We start from the raw sequence: 14,038 nt of genomic DNA on the forward strand, positions 1-14,038 counted from the left end.
ATTCGAGATGCTAGCATAATATTGCCCGTTTAACTCTCTAGTAAGGCCCCATCTGGAATATGGAATTTAGTTCTGGGCACCACATTACAGGAAAGATATTGCAGTTTTAGAGCAGGTGCAGAGACGGGCAACAAAATTGATACGAGGGATGGAAGGTCTCACTTACCAAGAAAGGTTAGATAAACTGGGTTTATTTAGTCTAGAGAAAAGACACCTTAGAGGGTTCAGCACCGCAGTGCCGAAAATCTCATGCATCCGAGCAACGTTCACCTCCCATTCATTCGCCTATAACTTTATTGCTACTTATCACAATAAATTGATCTATATCTTGTTTTTTCCGCCACCAATTAGGCTTTCTTTGGGGGGTACATTTTGCTAAGAGCCACTTTACTGTAAATGCATTTAAACAGGAAGAATAAGAAAAAAACGGAAAAAAATCATTATTTCTCAGTTTTTGGCCATTATAGTTTTAAATTAATACACGCTACCGTAATTAAAACGCAATATATTTTATTTGCCCATCTGTCCCGGTTATTACACCGTTTAAATGATTTCCCTATCACAATTTATGGTGCTGATATTTCATTTAGAAATAAAGGTGCATTTTTTCAATTTGCATCCATCACTATTTATAAGCTTATAATTTTAAATAATATAATAACATATTCTCTTGACATGCATATTTAAAAAGTTCAGACCCTTGGGTAACTATTTATGTTGTTTTTGTTTGTTTTTTAATTGTATTTTTTTTTTAATAAAAAAGTGTATGTGGGTAATTTTTGGTGTGGGAGGGAAACTGCTAATTTTAAATGTAAATTAATATTTTTTTTTAATTAAAAATGTATGTGGGTGCAGTTTACTATTTTATCTGATTGCCATCTGGAGTTGGGAAGGAATTTTTCCCCTTTTGGGGCTAATTGGACCATGCCTTGTAAGGGGTTTTTCACCTTCCTCTGGATCAATAGAGATATGTGAGGTAGCAGGCTGGTGTTGTACTTTGTTTTCTGGTTGAACTCGATGGACGTATTTCTTTTTTCAACCCAAATAACTGTAACTATGTAGCATAATATTGTTAATTGTAACCTTGCAATCCCATTCTCAAATAGGATAGCATAGTATAATATAGCATAATATTGTTCATTGTAACCTAGCAATTCCATTCTAGGGGCTTGATTAACAAAAGAGTGCTAACTGTTACCACGGCCGTTTCCGCGCGCAAACGCGAATTTTGGCGCACAATCGATATCGTTTTCGCATGAAATTTGCATTTGCGCGCGAAAATGTTATCGTCTTGCGTGAAAATTCGCGATCGCATGCAATGCGAAAATTCACGCGAAAACGGCCGTGCTAACAGTTAGCACTCTTTTGTGAATCAAGCCCTAAGTGTTACGCTGGCACTCGACCCGCAGTTCAAGTGCCCACCGTGTGCCCACCAGGAGATTTGGGCACAGGGTAAAGCTAATAAATGGCTTACCATTACTATTCCCCCTCCAGGCCACCCTGGATAGTGGGGTAAAGATGTAATTCGATGACCAAATTAGCTTTTTTTTTTTTTTTTTTTTAGTAATTTGTGCTCTGTCTTTTGATGGCACACAAATTACTCACTGAGTGCCACTATAGCCATAATTCCTATTACAGCTTATGGTGGTGCCTGCTGCGCCCAAATCTCTGTTTTTACAGAGTTCTTGGCTAAGGGTATGGCTCTATCAATAGAGGCCAATACTCTCTATAGATAGTGCACCTCCAGTTATTAACAAGGCCCTAAAGAGGTTTTTATATAGGAAGTGAGCCATCTAGGTGGAGGAGCATTCTATACCCTTTTGTTTATAATATGTAACATCGTTATTACATTCTTGAAACAAATAAAGGAACAATCATGGAGAGCTTAAATGTTTAATCTGAAGCTTAATTCTTTTGCTGTGTCAGTGCAGAGCGAGAAATACATACCTTCCAAGGTAACCACTTACTATATATAAGGTTTGCTTTAGCTCATTAAATAAATCAGATAATATCATTGAAACAAATAGAATGTGAAAAACTAGACACAGTACAGACATTAGTTCATATATTTTTGCTGAAGATTGCTATTATAAACATGTATACACCATAAATTATGCACCTTCATATATACATTTACTGTTAACCTAAATGTGTTGATCTTAAATTGTTCAAGTAACCATGGTATAAATTATTAACATGTATTATAGTTAGGCAAATTTGCATTGCTATGGCTCCGTTATTGTAGTTTCATTTCTTTCCATTATCTACAAACATATTTATTGTTCAATATTGTTTTTAGATATCACAGTTTGTTTTTAAAAAACACATTTCTAAAACGAAATTTGTTTGTAGTGATATTGTATGTGCAAATACAGTTTTTTTGTTTAAAATTACGTAGCTGTTTAAATCATGACAATTTCTTGGCTTTCCGGCTGATATTTTTGGATTCCGTATTGCCTGAATCACATACCTGATACAAGCATGTGGCCAGTGTAGTCAGACTATAGTCAGAGCACCAGATCTGCATACTCATTCTGAGTCAGTGTGTTTTAATTATCGGAGGCAGAGTGCCAAAAAGGAAATAGGCAGTATGCACTGTTAATGAGTAAATAAATATGGCAGCCTACATATGCATTTCACTTTCAAAACTTGGGCCTCTTTCACAGTGGAATGTTACGTTTGTTGCAACGTTAAAGTCGCACAACGTGCCCCTAACGCAGTGCATGTAGGTTATGAAATTGGATGTTATTTTGCACTGCGTTATGTGTCTCTTGGTGCGTCGTTTTCGTCGCATACTGATGGAACGAAAACGGCGCATGCGTTACATTTTTTTACTGAGCATGTGCAACACACATAACGCAGCAGATACATTGCTAAATGCACATCATGCAGCACTTTGTAATAACGCTACATGTTACACACTAACACAATGGGCTTGATTCACAAAATAGTGCTAACTGTTAGCACGGCCGTTTTCGCGCGAATTTTCGCATTGCGCGCGATCGTGAATTTTCGCGCGAAGCGATAACGGTTTCGCGCGCAAACGTGAATTTTCCCACAAAATCGATATCGTTTTAGCATGAAAATTCACATTTGCGCGCAAAAACTTTATCGTTTCCCGTGAAAATTCGCGATCGCGCACAATGTGAAAATTCACGCGAAAACGCCTGTGCTAACAGTTAGCACTCTTTTGTGAATCAAGCCCAATGTGTGCACTGTGAATGTCGCACAGACTTTGTATCGCTGTGCGTTACTCTGCGTTAAAGTATTTTTTAACGTGCGACTTTAACGTCGCACTGTGAAAGAGCCCTTAAAGGTGCATTACCTGTGCACATACCAGTATTTACTCCATGTAGAGCTCACAACCCTATCTATAATCCTGACATTTGTTACCATTGAAGGCAGAGATCAATGGACATTGAAGTGAGTATACGCTATTATTGATGAAAAATGAAGAGTCAAAAGGGCATATGCACAGAACTTTGGTAAAGTTGCTATACACAGAGCTTGCATAACAAGTTTACTGTTATTTACACTGACAAATTAGCACGTGATGTGCTATTAGCACAATTCATGTTACCATAGTAATGCTGGTTGCAATATACACTACTTTGTCAGTGTAATGAATGCTAAAATTTCCGTCTTATGCACACAGCAACCTTACTAAAGTTTTGTGAATATGCCCCAATATTATCTAGGGTTATCTAGGGTTAACCAAGTTAATTATGCTACAATACGGCACTGCAGAAGATATTGGTGCTATATAAACCCTAAATAATAATAATAATAGCATAAGGACCAAAGTGGGAAAACACCCTTATAATATTTCTAGTTCAAATATGTCAATTTAAAGTATAAGCTACTGCCTAGGAATGGATTCATAATGTTTAGAGAAATAATATAGAGTGTACCATATTTTTGTGTTTATTTTGATGTCCTACAGGAAGAGTTAATTCAGATTTATCTAAATTGGTAACATTGTAAGTACCAAAGCATAGAAGCACGTTATAAAGTATATGATCTTTCTAAAACCAAAACCAGACTCCATAAACTTCCATTGCATTGGAAACAGAATAAGAATAGGAAACAGCACAATGATTGGTAGATTTGCGAATGTGAGGTTTTTATGATGGTTGCTTTTTTTGCCCTGCAATCATGGTGTAACTGCAATATAATGTATACAAACACAGGATCCAATCCAAGGCCATATGAGACCCCTCGTAGAATAAAGACTGGCTACTTTATGACTAATCATCTTTTAGATACAATATACATACTTTGTCTAATAGTTGTCCAGGTTTTTAAAATAAAATGTCCAAAACAACAATTCTAGTAAGACGTACATTATGTGCCCATTTGATGATATGGGTGTTTGTTACACCAGGACAGTCACACCAGGACACAGTCACTGTCATATCAGTATGAAAAGTATAGTCAATATTGCAGTTCTCATATGAAATACAATCAACATGATGCTTCTGATAACTTCCATGGATGTCATTCCCTTCCAACTTGTGTCCCAAAGATTGTGCTATTGCCCTTGCTACTGGATGCCATTGAACAGGATATGTATTCAGAACTGTGAGCTGTATTCTTAGAGCTGTATGAAGTTCTACTTCTCCTGATCAGAGCCATCTTGTGGCAGGAAGGAGCATCCACCAAAAATACAGCTAGGCTACACTGCATGAACACCCTCAGAGTGATGTTTTCCAAGGTGGGATGCTGTCATATTGACTTTCTTTCTACTGAGAGTAAGTGGCTGGCATATCTTCTATTTGAATGATTCCACATAGCCTGTAAACAACTGTGAGATATATTTGTACTATAGGCCAGATGCAGTAAACTGTGTAAAGTTGCCGTGCACAGGGAGTGCACAGCAATTTTACGCTTGCTATTGCCTGTGGAGCACCACCCGTTAATCAAGTATATTACCACAGTAATGTGTGCATTGCTGTGGTAACACGCGTTACACCTCGCCTATGGCGCTAACGGATTAACAGGCAGTGCTCCACAGGGGGTAGCGATGGTAACATTGCTGTGCGCTCCCTGCACACAGCAACTTTATGCAGTTCACTGAATCTGGCCCTATATAATTAATAAAACTATTAAGAAAATGTTCCAAATCCAGTGTATTCCAGTTTGACTGTCTTTTATCTTGTCTCATCCAGTCTGCAGATATATAAACACAGAACTAACATAAACATCATCCAGACTGAAGACCTATAAAAGCAAATCTAACATAAACATCATCTAGACTGAAGATTTTTAAAAGCAAAACGAATGTAAATATTAGTAATCTGTAACACTGTTCTTCTTCATAAAAATACTTTCTGTTAAATAAGAAATGCACAGGCACTCGCACACATGCATGGTTTATAATCCACAGAGAGTGCTTGTGTGTCGTGCAGTGATTAATAGAATTACATATTTCTGTGGTTCCGCACAATTCTTCCTTATTTCTGCACTTAGTCCCGGTGTCAGTTTAAATACATCGTCCTGTGTCCTGATGCTAAAGAGACATGCTAAATCAACAATTCCTTAACACGTGTCTCTGCAAGGTGCCAGCTCCTGGGCTTGTGAAAGTGTGGGAGAAAAGTCTTCAGTATCATCAAGAGAATGTTCTCTGTGCTTCCTGTGGACGTATCGCACAGTCTAGTTGAACATGATTGATTCGGGGTCTTGATTAGCCATTTGAGCCATATGCCTCAAAACATCCTTTTTCGTTATAATACCCAGAAGTCTCCTGTAGGAAATATCCAGGAAAAACCCATAAAGATCATTAGAAGACAGTGCACTACATTCTAGTTTACCATGCACGTGGTCCCTGTAAATCACACAAAATCTGTCTCTAAGCTTCAATAAAACAGTAAGAAACCAGAAGAAAAACACATGGTCTGCTATTTCTAATTTCCATTTGGTTTCTGGAAAAGCATGCAGATGTAGGGTGGAAATGACTGAACGCATTAGAGGCTGTGCATGACCAGCACTTTAACATGGCAGGTCATACATGGCATTTTCTGTAAACTTCTGAAGAAAACAATATATTTAATTAAAACCATTCCCAAAGGATGTGACAGAGTGACATACTCACAATAACATACTATGTGCTGAAATTTGGAAGGCTGGGCATACTGTCAGCCTAAATAACCTTTACAAGTCTCTCCTGTGCTGGAAACACAGTATCACCTCTTTAATACCATTCATTGTATGCTATAGAGTAGGCAATGGATGTATTGTGCATTACAGAGCTCTACATCACAGTCCTATGTATTACAATATGGAAGGCTGAGATTTTCTTTTAAATATACTGTAGTTGCCTTCATAATAACAAATATAAATACAATAATGGTATTCGCTATTGGCTGAATTTTTAATATTTAATTTAATACTTTGAAATTTAATCCCAACTAAAGTCTAAAAAGAAAAGACAGTAGGGCTAGTTTTGATTAGCTCAGCACTGCCTTGAATGCAGTGCCTCCATGTTCCATAGTGTAAGGTATCTGCAGCCAGCTTCCCTCTCAGTCATTTGCCTTAAATAACGATTTAGGGCAGAGGCACCCAAAAAACTTGAAAAGGATAGCTTGTTGGCTTAACTTTCTGGAAGTCGCACACCAGTTGTGTTTCGGTGGATAGTCTCATGTTTATTGCACAAAAATAGGGACAACACGCTTTACAGGCCTAATCCACCTCTTCAGTTCAATATAATTAACCGCCAAATGGACAGTTTTTGCAAAGCTAGAGCGCCTTTATGCTATGGAAGTCACTAAGCAAAATAGTGGGAGCATTGAAATCAGGAGGCATTGGATAGAGCCAGGTTATGTTCTCCAGGCAAGTACACAAATAAACAAAAATGTATTCATCATATTTAATCAGGATTTTCCGAGACACCTTACACAGTTTGGGTGAAAAAAGACATCTGTCCAAGTTCATCCAAGGGGAAAAAATTGTATCACTGCCCAGTTAATCCAGAAGAAGGCATAAAACCCTTACAAGGCTTGAGCCCATTAGCCTTAAAAGGGAAACAATTCCTTACCAACTCCAGGTGGCAATCCATTAAAATCCCTGAATCAACTATGCCGGGAATTACCTAGCAATTATTGCCTTACATTATGTCTTTAGAAATAAGATGCTTACAAAATGAACACCTCTAACACAGCAATTCTAAAATGTAAACAAATGGGGATTTTTTTTTCAGCTAAAATGGAAAACTACAAAAGTACCCAATTTTTACCTAAGATGGAAGAGTCTCCTACATACAGTGACTAAAGCAAAAACCTAGGTAAGGAATACCTACCCACTGCGAGTGACAAGACACTGCCTTAGTCCAAGTTTTCTAAAGATGTCCACCACTGTCTCCATTGGAGTGTGATCAGTGACAGTGAAGGGACTCAGATTGAGTATACGTCTCAGTTTCAATGGGTGAGGACTGTTAGCCGGAAGTTCTGGTGGATCTTCTGTGAAATATATTATTGAGTTGCTCACCACTCCATCCTGTCTCTGTCTGGCATTTTCTGGAAAAAATAAAATACACTTCAGCTAGTATACTGAATATATATGTATATCTTATACATGGATTCTAAAGTATGATAAAAGTGGCACTGTTTAAATAAAATCCCTAAAGAATACACCATACTTTGGTGTTACTACACATGCAGCTTGTTGTCATTGTAGCTCTGGAAAAACAAATATAAAATGGAACGAAAGAAGGTGTGAACTTTATAATTTATTACTTGTACTTTTCCAGTCCATTATTTTCACAAATAATCTTTGCCATTTTTCCTTTTTGCACATTTTATCCCTCTATCAGTTTTTTACTTTTGTTAATATTTGTTATATGCATATTTCTAAGACACTTTATCTACTGTGTTAATTAAGCACTATTGTATTGCTTTGGATGACACATTCCTTGTATATGGATATCACTTCTCGCAGTACATCTGTTTTACCTTATTTTATCGTGTTTATCAGTTTTGGCCATATATTTATTATATCATACACTATATATTTTTCTATGCATTTTTACACAGACTGGGATCTGTTGTAGGTAAACTTTATCATTGTAAACTTTAGCACTCTCATTGATATATGTACAGTTGTATATTTGTTTTGAAATATTAGGAAAGTTTTTCATTTTCTTTATTGTGTTTGTACTGGCTAGTGTTGTTTCAGTAAATGATTTCATATATTCAGGGAGCACTGGTCTGCTATAGCGTCCTTTTTAAATGAAAAAAATATTTTGAAACTTTTAGCGTGTCCTTCAGGTTTTCTAAGGGTTACAGGAATATTGAAGTGAGAGGGATATGGAGGCTGCCATCTTTATTTCCTTTTAAACACTACCAGTTGCCTGGCAGTCCTGTTGATATTTATGCTCAATGGTGTCTGAATCACCGGCCTGAAACAAACATGCAGATAATCTCAGATTTTTGTCAGACACCTCTGATCTGCATGCTTGTTCAGGGTCTATGGCTAAAAGTATTGGAGGCAGAGAGGATCAGCAGGACTGCCAGAAAACTGGTCTTGTTTAAAAGGAAATGAATATGGCAGCCTCCATATCTCTCTGACTTCACGTTCCCTTTAAAAAGTAGCACATCATAAAAGACCCATTATCAGATGTCTTATCATATTTACATATATAGCACGATGCAAAAGCAGTTAGCTTGAGTTACTCATCATGAAACAGTCGGTTTAGAATTTGATAGATGAAATTGACCAGGCATAACAATTGACCTTTTCTTAGCATTTTGATTGATACAGCTGCAGATGTCAGATAATAAACAACAGTAATTACATTTTTCTGCTAATTAAGACAAAGACAAAAGGGCTAAGAACCTTTTAAGCTCACCAGCTGTCTGAAGACCTAAGTAATTTATGATAATTCCTCAAAAACTACAGGCATCCCACCTGCAAATTATTTTTCCTGCAGAAGCACGCTTTCATATATGCTGTATGTTATTAAAATTAGAGATACTTCAAGAGCAGACTAACTCGTTTATAGCAGCAACACATGATTTCTATACTGTACTGCGTTCCATAGATTCTTTATTTGCATATTTATTAAAGGAGTTCTCCAGACAGATAGCTACCGCTGAAATGGGTTTTGTCTGAAAATGTCATGTGTCCCCAAAAAAGGTATGAATGAGAGAGCCTCTGGTACTCTCATGACAATTTCTTCCTTTAATGGAATTTGTGAAATAATTTTGTCGAAAATTTGTGGAACCACCCAAAGTCAATGGGCCTAATTTAGAGGTTATTAGCAAAACCCCCATACATGATAAAGCTACCAAATTTGCTAAGTATGTGAAGGAGAACAGTGGGAAAATAAAAAGTTCCCGAAAGACCTTGTGGTTCTCCAGGTAATCACAGTTAAAGTAACGGCAGGGAAATTGGAATTTTGCCTGACGGACAGCATACCTAAGGCAGCGTAACCATTAGGCCATGGAAGCAGGACAAGAGATGGAGATGATGATGCCAGGAGTTAGCTTAGCCGATTTGTAGCAGTTTGGGCCATCAAAACAGCAAGTCACACTGGAACATGGGTCAGTGAGAGCAGCCTCAGCCCATCTATTGTGAGGGAGACCACATAGCTAGCTGGCAGCATGAGCTAGGTGGAGTGCATTAGCAATGCCACCCAGAAGTGTACATATAAGTAGCCTCAATGGAGTACTTAGAGGCAGGAGAAAGAAGAGGTGAGCTTGAGATAGAGCATACTTCAGCAAGAGGAGAGGCAGAGTGTGGCCTCAGCCCATCTATCACTAGGGAGGCCGCATTACTAGCTGGCGGCATGACCTATCTGGAGTGCATCAGCAAGCAATGCCACCTAGAAGTATATATACAAGTATTGTCAATGGAGTACTGAAAGGTGGTGGCAGGCTGGCAGCAGGAGGAGGAGGGCCTAAAAAGGTAGGGTCAGGGACAGCAGTATGGCTCGGTCCACACTAGATGAAGTTGCAGAAAGCAATCCGTGGTCCAGGCTCCAGTTTTCTAAACTGGAATGTAAACAGATCCGTGCTGCACTTTTTGCAGCACGTTTCCAATACAATACAATAACATTTGTAAAGCGCTTTTCTCCCATAGGACTCAAAACACATAATTGTGTCTCAGATTAATACAGGGTTGCAGGCTGGGTTGTGTTACAGAGGAGATAGTCAGATGTTCATGAATGCCAGACTGAAGAGGTAGGTTTTCAGTTTAGACTTAAATGCTTCCAGGGATGGAGCTGTCCTGATTGGGTGTGGCAGGGAGTTCCAAAGTGTAGGGGCAGCATGACAAAAGGCTCTGTCTCCAAAGGTTTTGAGGTGGACTCTGGGGGTAAGGTGTTACGTCCTTTTGATATAAGATTGTGGGGGGTGTGATGCAGTTGCAACAAGTCCTTCAGGTATCCAGGACCCAGATTGTGCAAGGATTTGAATGTCAGTAAGCCAATCTTAAACAGAATTCTCCATTTTATCGGTAGCCAGTGGAGTGAGCACAGGGTTGGTGTTATGTGGCAATGGCGGGGTTGGCTCGTTAACAGCCTTGTGGCAGCATTCTGTACTAATTGCAGGCGGCGTAAGTCTTTCTTATACAGGCCTGTGTAGAGGACGTTGCAGTAGTCTAACCTTGATGTGACGAAGGCATGAACTAGGGTTGGAAGATCCTCTGAAGGAATTAGGTGTTTAATCCTTGCAATATTCCTTAGATGAAAGAAGGACTGTTTCACAATAGCTGAGATTTGATTCCTGAAGCTTAATTTCCCATCAATCAGTACTCCCAGACTGTGCACACAGTCTGAGTTGTTCAGGTCTGAGCTCCCTATCCTTAGCGGTGTTGGTTGAGACTGGCGCTGCTTTGCTGTTGAGCCCTGGCCCTCGATAACAAGAACCTCAGTTTTGTCAGCATTAAGTTTTAGCCAATAATTATTCATCCACTCCTGAAGCTCAGCTAAGCATGCATTTATTTGTGGAGTAGGGTCTGTAACGCCAGGTTTGAATGACAAATATTGCTGGGTGTCATCAGCATAGCAATGATATGTCAGGCCATGTTTTTGTATGATTTCTCCAAGTGACAGCATGTATATGGTGAAAAGTAAAGGGAATAATATTGCACCCTGAGGTACACCGTATTTTAGTGGTACAGGGTTGGAGAGGAAGGGCCCTAAGGCTACCCTTTGTGTTCTGCCAGCCAGGAAGCCGTTGAACCACCGGAGAACAATGCCACCTATGCCACAGTACTCTTGTAGCCTGTTGAGCAAGATTTCATGATCGACTGTGTCAAAAGCCGATGAGAGGTCGAGCAAAATCAGGATGGAACATTGACCCTTGTCTCTTGCAATGAGCAGATCATTGCAAATCTGGGTGAGGGCTGTTTCACAGCTGTGATATTTCCTGAAGCCAGATTGAAGAGGGTCAAGGATGTTGTTTCTGGAGAGCCTGGCTTCAAGTTGGAGGTAGACAGCCTTTTCAATAACTTTTCCCAGAAAGGGGAGGTTTTGAGACCGGTCTGTAGCTGTTTAGAGCATCTGGGTCTAAGGACGGTTTCTTGAGTAGTGGCCTGACGATTGCTTCTTTCAGAGTAGAGGGAAACCACCCTTCTTGTAAGGAACCGTTGACTATTTTGTGGAATGCCGGTGTAAGTAGTTCAGGGCATTTCAACACGAACTTAGTGGGGCCAGGGTCCAGATCGCAGGTAGTCTGGCGAAGGTTTGAGAGGATATCCAAGATGTCTTTTTCAGTGATTACCTTAAAATCAGACCATGGTGGTAGGCTATTTTTGCACCTATTATATGGCTCTGCATGGGTTTCTGGGGCTGTGAATTGAATGGCAGATCGTATGGAGGAGACTTTGTCTGAGAAGTAGTGGGCAAATTTCTCGCACAGTTCCTGTGAAGGTCTGATGCTGGATTTCCTGCAAGATGGATTGCAGAGACTGTCAACCGTGCGGAAGAGTTGGGCAGGTCTGTTGGCTGCATTTGCAATTTCGTGAGACAGGAATAAGGACTTCTTTTTGTTAATCATCGTTTGATATTTTTTCAGGTGAGCAATTAGGGAACTGATGTTTGCGCCACCTTCGTTCCAGTCTGCGTCCCTGTTTCTTTAGTTCCTTTATAGAGTTGTCAAACCAGCAAGCATGATATAATGGTGCAGAACGTTTAATCTTTAAGGGAGCTATGGCGTCAAAAGTGGCTGAGACATCGTGGTTATATTTAAGGACCATGGATTCAAGGCCTAAGTTGTGATCTGTCAGTCCGCCTAGATTGAGGCTGTTCTGGAACCAGTAGGATCAGCCATACTATGCCAGGGAAAAAAAACACATATATAAGTAGATAAATACTTGATCTACTTACATAACACATTTATTATACTGTCCACGTTTTGATTTCAGTGAATGTTATATAGTAAATTACGAGAATTCTGTTCCTGGTGGGGGCCATGTATTTTGCCCACAGTTAAGGCTAACTCGTGATGTCATTTCTGCCCTTTACTTTTTTTCTTGTCTCCTCCAATCCCTGAGTCGCCTCAGCCTTGCTTGTAAACACAAGTCAGTAGGGAATCAGGTTTCAGATAGCATGCAGGGAAATAAAGGGAAGAGGGGGAATAGATTATAGATAAAAAGAACCGCCAGCATGCAATTCTTTGACACGACTACTAAAGGGCCAGTGTTCCTTAAGTATGTGATAACTCCAAATCATAACAGCAGAAAAAGTTTCGAAAGTTTTGAATGCAGGCTTAGCATCTTTATCACTTAATACACTCAGACCAGTTGCTGTTGAAATTTGATTGTTATGGTGACGATACCGCTTTAAGGTGTTGGGGTGTCAAACCTTTCATGGAACGATATTTTATTAGTTCTTTCACTTGGTGTTTTGTAGCTGGTGCTGTAAAGGAGAAGTGGACAATGTGGTGGTCTGACCAAACTACTGGATCAATTTCCACATTGGATTAGGAGTTCTGATTGAAAAATGAGGTCCTTTTTTGTGGGTAGGGAGGTTGACGGCTTGAGAGAAGCCCAGTTCATTAATGGAGAGAAGTAGCTCAGTTTCTAATTGGGAAGAGTGTGTGTCGACTCATGCGTTAAAGTCTCCCAGAATTATCCACCTAGGGTGTTTCAGTGTTATGCAAGATACAAGTTCTGCTATTTCCTTGAGAAATGCTGAGCCAGCATCAGGGGGTCGGTAGACAAGCAGTATGTTTATTTTTGTCTCAGCTGAGAGTTGGGCTGCCAGACATTCAAAAGAGTGGGTGGGGGCTACAGCAAGGGGTTTAATATTCAAACTGGATTTGAAACACAGAGCTAATCCTCCTCCCTTGCGGTTTTGTCTTTCGCAGTGTAAAACTGAGTAATTGTCTCGTATTACAGCTGCGAGAGTGGGTCCTGAGTTCTGATCCAACCATGTCTCTGTAATTAAAACTACATCTGAAGCCTCTATTAGATCGTGAATAACTGCTGTTTTGTTGTTTATGGACCTGGCATTGCAGAGTACTGCTTTAATGTTGTTTGCCCTAACTTTGAGGCCTGTGTTCCTAGCTCCTGGCTGGGGGTTGTAATCAGGAGTGTGGCAGCTATCTCTGTTATCTGGGTCCTTTACTGATACAGCTGATTTGGAGATATGTGAGGATTGCTTTGGCTTTGAGTTATGGGTGCCTGCACGTCTTCCCCTCTTCCCCCTGCCTTGTTTCAGTCCATTTACATTTTTACTGTGGGTGGGGACTGGGGAGGAAGCCGCCATGCTGAATGGGGTAACAGCCAGGAAGGGGGGCAGCGGGCACATAGACCTGGGTCCCCCCTTCCAGACTCCCCCCTCCAGCGAGTGAGGAATTGACCTTGTTCCACTGCTCACTGCCTGACTTCCACTGCTCACTGAAGTACAGAGGGAGGCATTGCAGAAAGTGACGCGAGCGGTGGAAAGCAAGAAAGTGAGCGAGTTCCCCGCTCTCTGTAGGCTTGAGTTTAACGAAACTAGCTGGAGGGGGAGCGCGGAAGGGAGGAACCTGGTGAGGGGGGGTCCACCCCCCTCCCCACTGCTGTACCCGTTGCCCCCCTTCCTGGCTGCTTCCCACTC

General features: G+C 40.1%; 1 protein-coding gene across 1 annotated transcript in view; it reads right to left on the reverse strand.

The window, feature by feature from the left end:
* Positions 1–1,879: 1,879 nt before the first annotated feature.
* CLCN4 (chloride voltage-gated channel 4) overlaps positions 1,880–14,038 on the reverse strand; it is a 95,447-nt gene continuing 83,288 nt past the window's right edge. Inside the window, exons 12-13 of the mRNA XM_068269897.1 lie at positions 7,295–7,511; positions 1,880–5,743 (exon numbers count right to left, since the gene is read on the reverse strand). Coding sequence (XP_068125998.1) covers positions 5,653–5,743; positions 7,295–7,511 — 308 coding nt within the window. The 3' untranslated portion in view covers positions 1,880–5,652. The remainder of the gene's footprint in view (positions 5,744–7,294; positions 7,512–14,038) is intronic.

Source organism: Hyperolius riggenbachi, chromosome 2 (genome assembly GCF_040937935.1).
Source record: "Hyperolius riggenbachi isolate aHypRig1 chromosome 2, aHypRig1.pri, whole genome shotgun sequence".
Lineage (NCBI taxonomy): Eukaryota > Metazoa > Chordata > Amphibia > Anura > Hyperoliidae > Hyperolius > Hyperolius riggenbachi.